Source organism: Pagrus major, chromosome 12 (genome assembly GCF_040436345.1).
Source record: "Pagrus major chromosome 12, Pma_NU_1.0".
Lineage (NCBI taxonomy): Eukaryota > Metazoa > Chordata > Actinopteri > Spariformes > Sparidae > Pagrus > Pagrus major.
In genome coordinates this window covers 17,393,038-17,407,244 of record NC_133226.1, presented here as the reverse complement: position 1 = coordinate 17,407,244, position 14,207 = coordinate 17,393,038, and the positions used below count along the sequence as shown (strand labels likewise).

General features: G+C 39.1%; 1 protein-coding gene across 1 annotated transcript in view; it reads right to left on the bottom strand.

Annotated features, from left to right (window-relative positions):
- Positions 1 to 14,207, bottom strand: part of rgs3a (regulator of G protein signaling 3a) — a 105,805-nt gene that overhangs the window by 69,198 nt on the left and 22,400 nt on the right. The window contains 1 exon segment of the mRNA XM_073477451.1: positions 13,832 to 13,875. Within this exon segment, the coding sequence (XP_073333552.1) occupies positions 13,832 to 13,875 (44 nt within the window).

The window sequence follows — 14,207 nt, the reverse complement described above, 5'->3', positions numbered from 1 at the left end:
GGCTGTTATCATAAAGGATGTGGAGCTCTGTGTATTGCAGCTTTGGTCAGTCCACCACTTTGATCCAAACGAAGATACCTTAAAAAACAACTGGAGAACCGGAAATGGAGAGGTACTCTATAGGTTCTTACCTGGGGAAAGTCCCTGCGTTGTAAACGTGGCTAAAGTTTTCAACTATCAAGTGAAAATCTGTTTCAACATTGACTGGATGGATTGGCATGAAATTTGGTAAAACATTTAGGGTTTCAAGATAATGTATTCTAATAACCTCCTTTAAGGATAGGTTTACCCCTTTACTCACCCCCATGGAAAGTCGGTTGAAGTCTCATTATTTACATCCCTATTTAAGACAAAATCTTCATTGTAGCTGCTAAGCCAAAAGTGTTGGCACACTCCCTGTTTGAAGTGGGTGCACAAGTTCGACCTTGCGTTGAGGGTGCAAGTAAGGTCCCTTCAAATAAATTTTGGATCTTGGGTTTTAAAGATACTTGGATTACGCCAGAAGAGCTGTATTGAGCCATTTTATGGGTTTTTTACATTTTAAAACAAGTCCCCATCCACTTCAGTTGTTCAGGAGAATGCTGCAACTCTGTTTTGCTGTGAAGATCCAGAAATGTTTCGTCGACGACAAAACTTCACCCAACTTTCCATCCACATCATCACATATTGGAGTGTTGTTGTTTGCATGTGGCTTGTTTCTTCAACAGAAATTAAAGGAGCTTTTCCACTTAGCTAATGGCATGTACAAGCTGACTAACTGACATCACTTTATTTCATGGCTGCTGTTTAGCGACACTTCGTTTGCAAACACCAAATTAAGATGGAGAAGTGTGTAGTCTGAATTTCCTCAGAATGACACATGGTCACACGCCGGGCCAACGAACATTAAATCATGTAATGCTAATGTCACCCGTAAGTGCCAGAAATGGAACACACATACAGCATGACACTTTCCAACAGACACACACACACGCACACACACATACAGATATTTGCCAATAATACATTTTGAATTTCCACAGAACTGATGTGATTTACTCATCTCTGATAACGATTTGTCTGTCTCTCTGTATTCCATGTCCTAGAGCTTTAGTTAAGAATTATTTGGGATGAGTAATACTGCAAAACAAAAAAGGAACGGCTCAGTCTTTCAAGAAAACATTGCCTCATATGGCCAGGTTTTTCCAGGCAACTCCCCACTGTCCCACATTAGAGAAAACACATCTGCGATGGAGCAGTTCAGGGTCCCAGAGGTATGCATGCACCTGCATCCACAGACTCACTCACCCAGCTTTAAAATCTGCACACAGTTCCGGTTTAAACTCTTACTATACAGTCCTACTATAGATGCATCTTTATAATACATAATTATTACGACAAAACGGCATCCAGCTGGGACTCTCTGCTCTGTGAGTCATAGTGAGACACAGGTCTCAGAGCTGCATGAGGGCTTACATCCTAATCTGTCAAAGAGAGGAAGAGTATGTTTACACAGTCTTGGTGTGTAAATATGAGGCGGTGCATACTAAACTGTAAACCACTTACTGACATGATGCACATTTTGTCTTGGGTAAAGAGAGAAGAGGGGGGAAATAACAGATGTGGACAGATGTAGAATAACATGGAGGTCATTATTATTGTGCGTAATACAGCATACGCAGTAATGCATTTCCTTTTGCATCATATCTACGAAATGAACACAGCTATACTAATGATGATTCATTTGTCTCTAGCTCGTAATTCCAGCAATCTGTTTCAATATCTCCTGTTTGTTTTTGTTTACCATTATTACACTTTGCTGTGCTGATAAACTGTGCATTATTGCATCTATCTGGGATAGTTTTCTTGACAGTGACTTGTACCTCATTGAATTACATCAGTCAAAATAATCAGTCATGCCAGCAAATTAGTAAACTGTTGACAGCTGGTCACAGACCACATGTTTTAGGCAGGAATCTTCAGGATAATCTTCAGCCAGCTGGAGCTTTCTATATTGTTGGCACTGCAGGCTATTTCACAGAAAAGCTATCTATTAGTTTGAACCAGATTGAAGTGCTACTATCACTTTTGTGAAGCATGCAAAATGCCTGCTTTCATTTTAGGGTAAAACCAGAACATTGCAGTAATTTTAAAATCAAATTTCCACTGAACATCGTATTTGTGTTGGAAGCAAATCGCCTTGTGTCTGAAGGGAGTTCGCTGGAATCTCCCCCTGACTCTGTGGAGGCAGGTCTTTGGGGATCTTCCTGTTAAAGTCATGCTGCTTCTGGGCATTAAACAGCTTCCGGTCAGTGACCAAGGCTGCCCTTTGTAAGACAAATTGTAATGTGTGCATTTCAGCAGCAGACTCAAGTCATTTAATGACACCCTTATTATCTAAATGAATCAAGCAACTATTTATCTTATTCATTAAATGATTACCAAAAGAACTGTTTCACCTAAAACAGCAAATTGCCTTACTCTAGTTTCTACTTTGGTTTACCCCGTTTATAAATCCACCCGTCCAAGAAATAAACACGAGAGCTAATGAAACAAAATTCAATGAATGGCCACTGGCCTGCCATGGAGTGGCTAAAAATACAGGCAGCATTTCCCCTTAATCAGATTGATTAAAGTGCTCCCTGGTAGAAGCCCTCCCCCTGAGCCATCTGGCAGATGAGTTTTCAGTGTACCACTGGACTGATGTCAGCACAGCTCACCTAAGCTGCTTTAGCACAGGTTAGCATGGTTTCACTGACAGCTAATGTGCACATTACTCTTGAATGGGCACACATCCAGGCATCATCTTCATGCTGCCTGGTAATAATGACCTAAGTCTAATGTTAGGTGTTAAAGATAACACTTAAATTACGAATCTTTGGCACTTTGGGAAATACACTAGACACAGGACAGATAAGTCATGTGTAATATTTTTATGCTAAATATGACGCAGCTAGCAGCCGATTAGCTTAGCTTAGCATAAAGACATGAAGATATGTGATGGAATATTTTTTTCACCTTAAAACCACAGCTTGTCTCCTTGATTTTTATTATGGATTAGACAAACAAGGTGCAAAACATTAATAAACAAGCCTCAGGGGTGATAGTAGGGAGATTGTTTTTACCATTGGGGGAGGCCAGGCTTGTTGTTTCCCCCTGCTTCCAGTCCTTATGCTAAGCTAAGCTAATTAGCTGCTGGTTGTAGCTTTATATTTAGCATACAGCCACACCAGTGGAATCAATCTTCTCATCCAGTTCTCAGCAATAAAGTGAATAAGCTTATTTTCCAAAGTGTTGAACTTTTTCTTGTTATATAAGAATATTGTTAGATTTGTTTTTCTGCCATGGGCAATGCAGATGTCTTTGTTTTTAGATCATCATGTTTTTCTTGTAATTCTTGCGTGTTTTGTTCTCCAATGATGTAAAGCGCTATTAGAGCGCCACCATGGTCTACTAACCCCTCCCACTGTCCCAGCTGATCCTCCAGCTCCAGATCATCCAATCCTTTACGTCAACTCCAGCTCAGTCTCAGCTTCAATTATCTTTCTCTTATTTGCACCAACTATAGATTTGTGAAATCAGCTCAGCTCTTGGAACTGGAGTATATGTCTTCGACTTCTGTCTGAAGTTTATTCAGATGTATTCATTCATATGAGAGTGTTTTGAGTGTACACATTGAGGGCAGATAGGCTTACTTTTAAAAGTAGATTGTAAACAAAGAGTTAAAAAGTACATAACGGGAGGGAGCCAAGGACAAACACACAGAAGAAAGTGGAATCCGCTCAATCTAATGTGCACACCACTGAAGATGCACTAGAATGAGTACCCATATCCTCAATGTTGCAATAGTAATCTCTATAAAGCAGTAAAATAGGTCTAAATGAAGACATAATGCCACTCAGTGCACTTATTGCAAGATTATGATAATGATACTGATAATACTTTAGCGTATGCTTTGTTTTTGCAGTACTGTAAATCTCTAAGATAGTTTTTCAGACACTTAACAGAAACAGTAGCAGGAATGGTGAAATATAAAATGTTAAGTGCCTGTTACATCAAGTGCTCATGTGATATCCGACTCGTCATGCTCCACAGAGATCAAGGGTTTTTCCATAGCAAGTCCCTATACACAGCAACACTAGGCAGCATCATACCCTATTAGTCATAGCCCATACACTGGTGCTGAACGTGGCATCGTGACCATCACGCTTATGAGTAAGTTACAGATAAAACCAGCACGTCATCATCCTATTACCTCATTTTCCTACTTAGTCAAGAGCATACTAGTATAGCCATTACTCTGACTGTATGCCTAAAATCTTCAGACAAAACAGTCATCTTCTCTGCAGCGGGCTATAGGGTATGGCTTCTAAGCACTGAGCTTTGTAATTGTAGCATTTAATGGGTTTATGGCTTCCAATTAGGTCACATGTAAACAAGAGCTAATGATACTTAAGCAGCTAGCTGTGTCTTGGAACAGTATATCATCACTAACGTCACTGGATCAGGAAGCTACTTATACTCTCTTTCCATGTTTTTTATCTGTTTCTTTATAGCCAGGAATCACTCTGGGGATGGTTGGTCCACCATTTTGGTCCAGACTGAAATATCTCAAAATGAGAGATTTTGATTCATGGTCCCCAGAGAATCGGTCATCTGCCCCTTTAATTTTCAAATACTTTTTTAAAAATGTCATACTGTTTAAGAAGTTTTCTTATGCTTACACAATCATATACATACTAATATATGATGATGAAACTGGTAAACAATATACATGCCCAACATTAGCAAGTTAGTTTTGTCATTGTGAGCACGTCGTTTGTATTGTTGTTTGTATTTAGCTAAAAACACCGCTACAGCTTGATAGAGTTACTAGAATAACTGTAGACCAGACCTATTCATCTGATGGCCAGAGGGCTAAATGTGGGTTTTAAACCACGTCATTTGGGCCCTTTGATCATTTTATTAATAGACTAATCGGCCAAATCATTAGTTATGCCTGTTTCCAAGCACGTAAATACTCTTATTTCATTAAAGTGTTTCCACCCAGGCTATTGAAGCAGGGGTTAGGAGTCAAACTGACAACCTACTTCTATGTCTAGGTTCATTATTTTTTTCCTGCATTTTTACAATTATTTTTCAATTGTGAAATCTAATAAAGAAAGCAGATTAAAAAAAATTAAAAAGTGCATTGATTTAACACATTTTAAGTCCTAGTTTACATAAGAAATTGAAATGTTTAGCCCCGTGGCACTCGAATCTGGCCCTTTTAAAAAAAGTAATTGAATAGGCCAGCAATTTAAATTTCTATCGTTTCCTATATGAAACAAGGGACTACATCTGACTACATCAGAAGGTCTGGTGAGAGCAGGGCAAGGTAATGGGGTCTGGTTCCCATGACTGTCTCATGACTGCACTAAAGGATGGCTGGAAAATTCATTCCTGAACCTGGGAGTCTAATCAAGTCAATGACTGGGTGTTAGTGTGTTTCTCCACACTGAAGGTGGACAATATAAAAACACCCATACAATATGGTGCAATCTAAAACAAAACATGTTAAAAACACAGTTCAGGTTGGAGTTGATCTAATTCCTAACAATGCTCCAAGGTGAAAGTTTTGGCTTCATGCTTGATATTATATGTGGTCTCAAAGGTAACGCCTGATGGAGCAGCTACTGTAACTTTCAATAAATTGCACTAAACACAAACAAATGCATCTTTTATATTCTGCAAAAAAAACTATAAAATGTAGCTCACTCTCAACTCCGCGGCTTTCCCACAAGCTTTTATCTATTTCTAGTTTGTTTCTCTAGTTTCCAGCTCAAAGCCTTTCTGTGGTTTGCAAAGCAGCCATGAAAAGAGCATGCAAACTGGAGTCCTTGGCCTGAAGCCCTTCCTATAGCCACCAGGGAGGATGATAAGCACATGACAGGGCTACAGGAAGTTTTCTGAAGTCATGTACTGTTTCTGAAAGGTTTTTACCTCTTTTTTTAGCAACAAGATTTCTGCGTGTTTTCTTTCGTCATGATCATTACTTAGTCATGGAGTTCATCAATCATTTTGCTTTTTTTTTTTGCCTTTTCACATGACTGTGAGTTTGTTGCATAAGCCTGAATGCACTATTTTGAGACTTAGATAAGATTAGCATTCAGGTCAGTGTTCACAGAGGTTTTTAACATTCAATTTAGAGATACTGACATTTGGCTGGGAATATGTAGGGTAACAGCCCAGATGCCAGAATAAAATATGGCCTTTTTATGTTCAGTTTTTTTTACACATCCTACATTATCATATCAACATTTCTACAATATTTGTTAAGACAATGGGGCATATTCGAGCTGAGTCAATAGCAACAAAACCATTTATTTTTGATGAGACAACGGGACTTTTTCCAACCGAATTAATTGCAACAAAACCAGGTATTCTCGACGAGATGTCCCAACAATTTCTAGTCGTGTTTGTGCAGACAGAACCAGGTAACCTAAACCGAGTGTTTTTTGTGCCTAAACCTACCTGGACCATAAGCACAGTGTCATCACAGCATGTCATTGAAAACTGAACCCAAAGAAAGCAATGTTGCAACATATCCGAGGTTTGCGAAAATGTTGCCAACATTTATTCAGGCAATCAGGTTGAGGATAAATACATCCGTGATCACCACATTGATTTAATGGCAGCAAATTTGATAGTTGATAGCGAAAACCTTCTATTGTTGAACCACTGTTAAATACTGTGTATAGTGTATACATACCTAGGAATGTGAAACATTAATTATTAATTTGGAAATTACTTCTGCACACTTTCCTATAAAAGTCATTGAATAATTCAGATGATGATTGCCATTTGCTCTCGAATTGATGGAGCAGGAAGATAAACCACAGTTTAGTACAGCACAGGAGAATACTTTCATCACTAAGTTGTTGGTGGTCGTAGATCTCAGTGCAATCATATTGCCAAGATGGAGGTCTTTAAGTGATTATATTTAGATGTATTGCCACTGCCACTGCAATCCTGCCAATCTGTTTTGGCATATTAAATCAGGGAAAAAGCAAAGTACACTTTAAGTTGTGGCTTAACTGAAATGAAGAGGTTACATCTTGGTTCAATCTGACCCCTGAGAGACTGGTCCTGCCCTGGTCATGTTATGGATGGCTACCATAAAGTAGGGGTTTTGCTGACAAGAGCCCCTGGGTGCATATCATTCACATCCTGCCTTCAGACTACAAGTGACAGCCTGTATGTCATGCAGTCATTGATGGGCCTGAAGGCTTGCAGAAATGCGTACATACAGAGATGCATAAAAAGGCTTCATATGCACGCACATATAGAAAACAAGCATCTTTATAGATACGTTTATGATGCCCTTATAAAGCAGCAATCAACAGTGAGTCTTTACTTGAAGCAATCAAATAAAAAATGCACCATTATTTACTGTGTCCACAAACGTCACATCCACGTCACCCTATAGGCATAATAAACCAAGAACACGCTGACCTTTTATGGTACAGAATTCTTGCAGGAAAAAAAACTATTTGCATGCACAATACTGTGCTTTGTTAGCCTGATCACAGAGCGCCCTTGCTGTTCCACAGCCTACACCCAAGCAATCACACTGTGATTTCACCTAGTTTGGCAGTATCTCTCTGCATTTGGTGCATCTTATCTCATGTCTTCTCAATCACCACTTTTTCTGCGCTGTTTTGGGGGTACAAAACATGATTCATATATCAAACCCAATAACTCTATGTGAAATATGATTTGCATGCATGGCTCAAGGGTGTAATTGTTTGTAACAACTGACCAAGGAAGAAGAACAATTCTGAAAATAAATGTTTAACTGCTGTGCTGTGGTAAGTGGAGATTATTCATGATTTCAGGGTAATTAGTGACGACTGCATTGTGCCGATTAAATACAAATGGCTATAATGGCAATTTACGGGAAATAGTGGTGAATGGATGCACTTAATGGAATTCTCAGCTTTCACTTGTGGAAACTTCACACACATCAGAAACCATTACCAGAATACCAGAATCACATTTGGCAAGTTTGTAGTATAACACCAGAAACAGCACAGTATGACGTGGCTGTTCTACATGAGCAAACACAAACACTTACTTTAATCAAATATAACTGCTAAATGTATTAAATCTGACATATAATAAGTATGTTGTTGTAAATTCATTATGTCCCTCTTGACAATGAAAAGTTATATATCAAGTCATAACGAGCGCAGCCACAAAGTCATCGTCTTTTAAATAATTTTAGTACTACTTTTCCCATGCCTGTAAAGAGTTGTTTTCTACTATCAAACTACAACTACTGCTCTCACAAAAACTGGCACAGTGACTCCTGTTCTTTCTATTTCATGCAACACAAATCTTCTCTCAAAACCTGTGAATGTATCCTGAGCAGAACCATCAGTCAGTGGCACTTACATCTCCAGAGTCAGACAGCAGGTGCTTCTGAAGAGAGCTGGCCTCCCTCACGAACCGTTTCTTAGGCCCGACCCGGTCGGCCAAGTTGCCCATGATGACTCTGTGATGACCCAGATGCACTCCGCTGCTCAATAATCTCACACAGTGTCTCTCCTCGCTGTCTGTGTTTTTCGTTTACCTACACAATGCTTTCATGCTTCCTCTCTTCCTGCGTCACTGACACACTTACACACACACACAAGACACACACTTGGCTTTCCTTAAATCTGGGTTAGATCAGTTCCGTTTTGAGCAAGTGCTAAAATAGGATGACCTCCAGTGACGGAGGAGAAGGGCAGGAGCAGACAAAAGGAGGAGAGCGGACTGTGACAGAGTGAGATGGAGGAGAGGACTGAAATTGTTTCACTGCTCACAACTTCAGGAGAAACGAGGAGAGCTTTTCTTATTTCTGTAGAATAAAAGTGCCATTTTATCTCAATTTACAAAACTCAAGAGCAATTCACTGTGCGAAGACACAATGTCAACGTCTGTAAAATGAATGGGAATAAACTGACATGGATGCTGCGTGATTTACACTCATATTCTCTTTGCATTTGATGGTGTAGGGGATAAAACACTCCCCTATGATGTGGAGATCTTGCGGAGAGATCTGTTGCATCTGTTGAGTCACTTGGGAACAGCTGCATGTGGTGTTATGTGGGAGCTACGTGTGTTGCTGTGAGGTCCCCTGTGTGTTTGAATGTGTTTATTGACGTATAGTATATGTTTTGTGTGGATGTGCAAGTGTGGGTTTCCTTGCTTTTTCTTTTTTATGTTCAGTAAACCACCACAAGTCAAGTTATTTACAGGAATATACATGTAATATAAATACAGGACAACACTTGTATATATACAATATTAACAAATAACCTTTAACTACTTGCTTATTTGCATATTAGTAGCATATTGGCTCTTTAGTCATTATAAAACTCTTACTAATGCCTTATTCTGCATGACTGTTTTCTACAACTAGTAGGCCATTAACCTCCAATGTTTGGGCTGTAATTAATAACTAATTCACCAGTTGGTACTGTGTGGATTAATAAGTGGTAAACTACTAATTAATTAGTTTTGAGCAAGACCTCACTTGGGGAATATTTGTGTTGGAAAGACTTAATTTCGAATTTTTAGTTGTGTTTTGTCACATATGAAAAGACCAAGTGCTATTAAGGGAGAACCCAACATAAGGCCGATACTGAGCAAAACATATAAAGATCCTAATAATTTCCTCAATTTTTTTAGTTTTAGGCCTGTTGTGCTTTTTCTGTGGCACAAGTCATAGGTCAGGTATGGCCTCGGATATCTTGTATAAGCATAGCCTCACTAATAACGACACGTGCACAGAGAAAAGCAAACAAGCAATCAAACCAAACACAAACTTGAAAGGAATCTATAAGAAAGGTCACATCTAAAACAAGTGATGAGAGCCAAAAATGTTCACAGGGGTTCATTTCGCTTTCATTATAGCGTCTGTAAATGTTTTAGCCGTGAAAAGGCAGGAACAGTTTATCTATTAAAAGAAAAGGGTATAGGAGTCAAATGCAATGTTTAACTAACAAATACATGCAGTGAGCAATAAAATGCTGCCCTAAATCTCCCTCTCACTCTGATTGTGTGTATTTATGTCTATGACCTTTGCATGGACAGGCCAGAAAGAGCAATTCAATTAGAGTCTATCACACCTTCTGTGTAAACACAAACAACACACACACACACACACACACACACACACACACAGCAGCAGCAGCAGCAGCGAGGGTCAGGGTCACTCAAACACTTCAAACGTGTCTTCATCTCCTCTGATCAGCGGAGCTCCACAATCTATTCAAGACCTCTGAGGACGTTCTCTTCTCCCCGCTCCTTCTCTTTCATCCTTCTCTCCATCCACCTCACATGTTCTGCCACTTCACACAACAGTGTGCCCTACCAGCAGGACCAGAAGGTCAATCACTCTGTAAAGACTCTGCCATCACTTAATGAGCACCACAGTAGTTTAGCAGCTGCCCATGCTAACTCTGAGCTTCATTTGAGAGAGAAGAGAAGAGAAGAGAAGAGAAGAGAAGAGAAGAGAAGAGAAGAGAGTTCCTCCTTGATTATTTGATAATTTATCAGCATATTTTTGTGTTTATATAGCTCTAAAAAGACCTTTTTTTACAGTATCTCTTACGGTACCTATATGATAGATAAGAGCTACAGTAAGAGCGAACTGTATGCTTTGTTTCATTGTGGCTACTGTTTGCTCCCTGAGGTATGAAATGAACTGCTGACAGGTGTATCACCTATAATAGATGACTGCACATTGTGTGTGTGTGTGTGTGTGTGTGTGTGTGTGTGCGTGTGCGTGCGTGCGTGCGCGTGCGTGTGTGTGTGTGTGTGTGTGTGTGTGTGTGTGTGGGCATCTGACAGGCCGATTGGAGGAACAGAGTAACAGAGGAGAGCGAGGAGACTGAGCCAAGTAAATCTTAACTGGAAACAAGCGGCTCACACGCCCAATCTTTTGCTGTTTCTCTGTCTGTCTTCTTGTCTGTCATATTTGCTGCACTAGTTTGGTATTTTGGGCACATCCCTGCATTGCTGCCTGCGCCGACTGTTGTGCTAGAGAATCAGCAGGTCTTTTCAAGCCTAAGGTGTCAAACTGTCAGTGGTCTCAACTGCGATGAGTGTGATCGGCAAGTCTGAGATTTGTTTGTACATAAATGACATTTAAATGACATCTGCAAGGGACAAAGAGTGTCCCAGAAAAAAAACTAAATTAATCATTATAAAATATAAACAACTCTGTTGGAAACAGCACTGAATTGAAGAAAGAAAATATAACATAATAAAAGCTTCTGCACAGCCCTAGAGCTGATAAAACCGTTCAAGCAGACCTTTTTAATACGTCGTATAAAATCCAAAATCTGCCTTTAACTCACTCAAACTCTCTCTCTCTTTCTCTCCCGTGCTGTCTTACGTAAGAGTTTCTATTTATATATGTTGCCTAATTGGATAGACTGAATAATATCGGAGCCTTTTCCTTCCTCTTTTTCCAGCCTGTGGGACAGATATCAGGCCCCTCTCATTCTGTCTGGAATTTCTGAAAAAAAGGCCCTTTAAAAGATTCATAAGCTGCTAATGAGGTTATGCAGCACATTTCAAAGTAAAAACTTGTGTGACGATGTGTGTGCATCTGTGTCTGCGGCAGGAGGGGTTTTAAATAGTTGCTCAGTGAACAGATTATCCATATGAGCAGAAATATGCAGCCGCGACAAATTGCAGAGGAGTCATAGCGGCTAGATGGATGGAACAAAAAAAAAGAAATGGTCCCATTCGGTATTCAGTCTCTTCAGCTTAAAATTTAAAACACTTCTGAGATGTTCAATCTTTAAAAAAGACAAAAAGAAAGACTTTCATATTCAGTTTATTCTGGAAAGAAATAGAAAGTATCAAGGAGGCTATAGAGTGGCATTTGTCTTGTCCAAAATTAGACATGCCCCAAATCCATCCTAAGGATCAGTATTAAGGCTGATCTGGACATATTTTAATTGATCGGTATCGGCTAATTACAGTTGATAAAAATCCTCCAAAGGGTAACGAAAATTAAAGTGTCAAATTTCAGTGTTAAGTCAGTGTGTAGCTACTTGTTTCATAAACATTTGGGTAAATATAAGTATCGGATTGGATCAAAGTAGCTACACATTATTTTAAGTATATGAACCATGGATATCCATGGCTCGGGTTGGTTATAGGGAGAGGATGACTGGCTATAACTCCAAACATTCATTAACAACATCAGATCTGCCAGGACAAAAGAACATTTAAAGACTGGAAAACATCCCTAACAGGCTCCACAACTATCAAATCCTATCTGTCAGATAACTGTGACATCCTCCTTGTTTATCTCTAAATTCCCAGCAAAGTGCCTTTATGCTTTCTGTCTCCCCCCGCCTGCTTTGTTCAAGTACAACTGATTTGAGCTTGTTGTTGCTGGAAGGACAGACAGTAATGTAGAATCCCATTGATATTCTAAGTGATTTGAAAGGACCCATATGTTGGATTTAGTGGCATCTAGCTGTAAGGATACAGACTGCAACCAACTGAACATCCCTCACCTCATCCATCCCTTTCCAAGCATGTAGGGGAACCAACAGTAGCATTTAGGTAGAGCATCAACAATTAGTTGATTAATTGCTTAGTTGATTGGAAAGAAAAATTAATCATCAAATATTTTGATTATCAATGAATCAAATGGATTTGCTTTGTAAATGTAAGGATTTGTTCCCTTTCTTTGTCATTTATGATAGAAAATAAAGAGTCTTTGGGTTTAGGACTGTTGGTCGGACAAAGGGGATCTGGAAAATTGTGGTTTTTCACAATATTTTCTGACATTTTTTGGACTAAAGATTTAATCGTGAAAATAACTGGCAGATTAATTAATAGTGAAAATAATTATTTGTTGCAGCCCTACATTCAGCTAACACAGAAACACTGAAGACCCTCTCTAGAGCCAGTGTTTGGTTTGTCTGCTCTGGGCTGCTGTAGAAACATAGCAGTGCATAAAGTGCATAACAGCGCAGTAGTTTCAGGTGACTTACACTAATGAACAGAATGAACATAATTATGAATATATATTCCATTTCTGCCAATGCCCAAAATCTGACACATTTGACCTTTAAAACGAATTATGTAGAGCTGCACTAAAGAAGAAATTTCTCTCATAGTAACCCTAACCCAAAAAAAGGAATGAAAGAATTGTGATTGATTTGCAACTGAAAACTGTTTTAACAAGTTTTAGTGACTTTTGACATCTTGGAGGCAACAATATAATGTTTCCTGTTTGCTGTATGTGAACTTGCCCTTAAAAAGGTTTTAATATCATGATAATTCTGTTGTGGACTCATACTACTGGACCAATGGAAAATGTTAGTCGATAAAGTGCCATTACAGTTGCCCATTGTTGAATAATTGCTGAACACTGCAATGAAATATTAATAATTATGCCTTTTCCTTCCATCTTAAAATGGCAGACAGACAGACAGACATACAGACAGACATACAGATAGATAGATAGATAGATAGATAGATAGATAGATAGATAGATAGATAGATAGATAGATAGATAGATAGATAGATATGAAATATATCATAAACAAGAACATGTTGTGTGTGTGACAGAGACAGCTCTGAGATGGAGTCACATCTCAGACAGACACACAGAGAAAAGACATTTTCATTAGAGCTTTCTGATAATCCTTGTGTCTTCCATGTAATGTGATTTCCACCAGATTCGATTGCCCCTCCGGCTCACAGACAAAATAGGCTGTTCACATTAGACCCTCCTTTTTCCTTCCTTTTTCCCCTGTTTTTCTTCCAGACAAACACAAATCTGCTCTCTTACCTCGGTCATGTGAATCAGGTAGAATCTCAGTTCTTCCGCATAATCTGCAAGACAAAAGTAACAAAGGGATTAATTTTACTTCTATCTTCACACCACCTTTTTCCTTCCTGCCAACCATAATTTTTCTTTTTCTCTCGCTTGTACACAAAGACACGTCTTTTATTTATACTATATTTATACTTATATATAATACTTATAATAATGGAAGGTTTTTACTTTGGGCCAGCCTCTGAGACATCCACCCATAAGTCAATGGAGTAGCGCTCTGTGAGACAGGCCCGTGGGTCTGGAGTCAAGATAGATGGTTTTAATCGAGTGACCCCCCACAACACACACACACAAACACACACACACACACATACACCCAAAACATGCA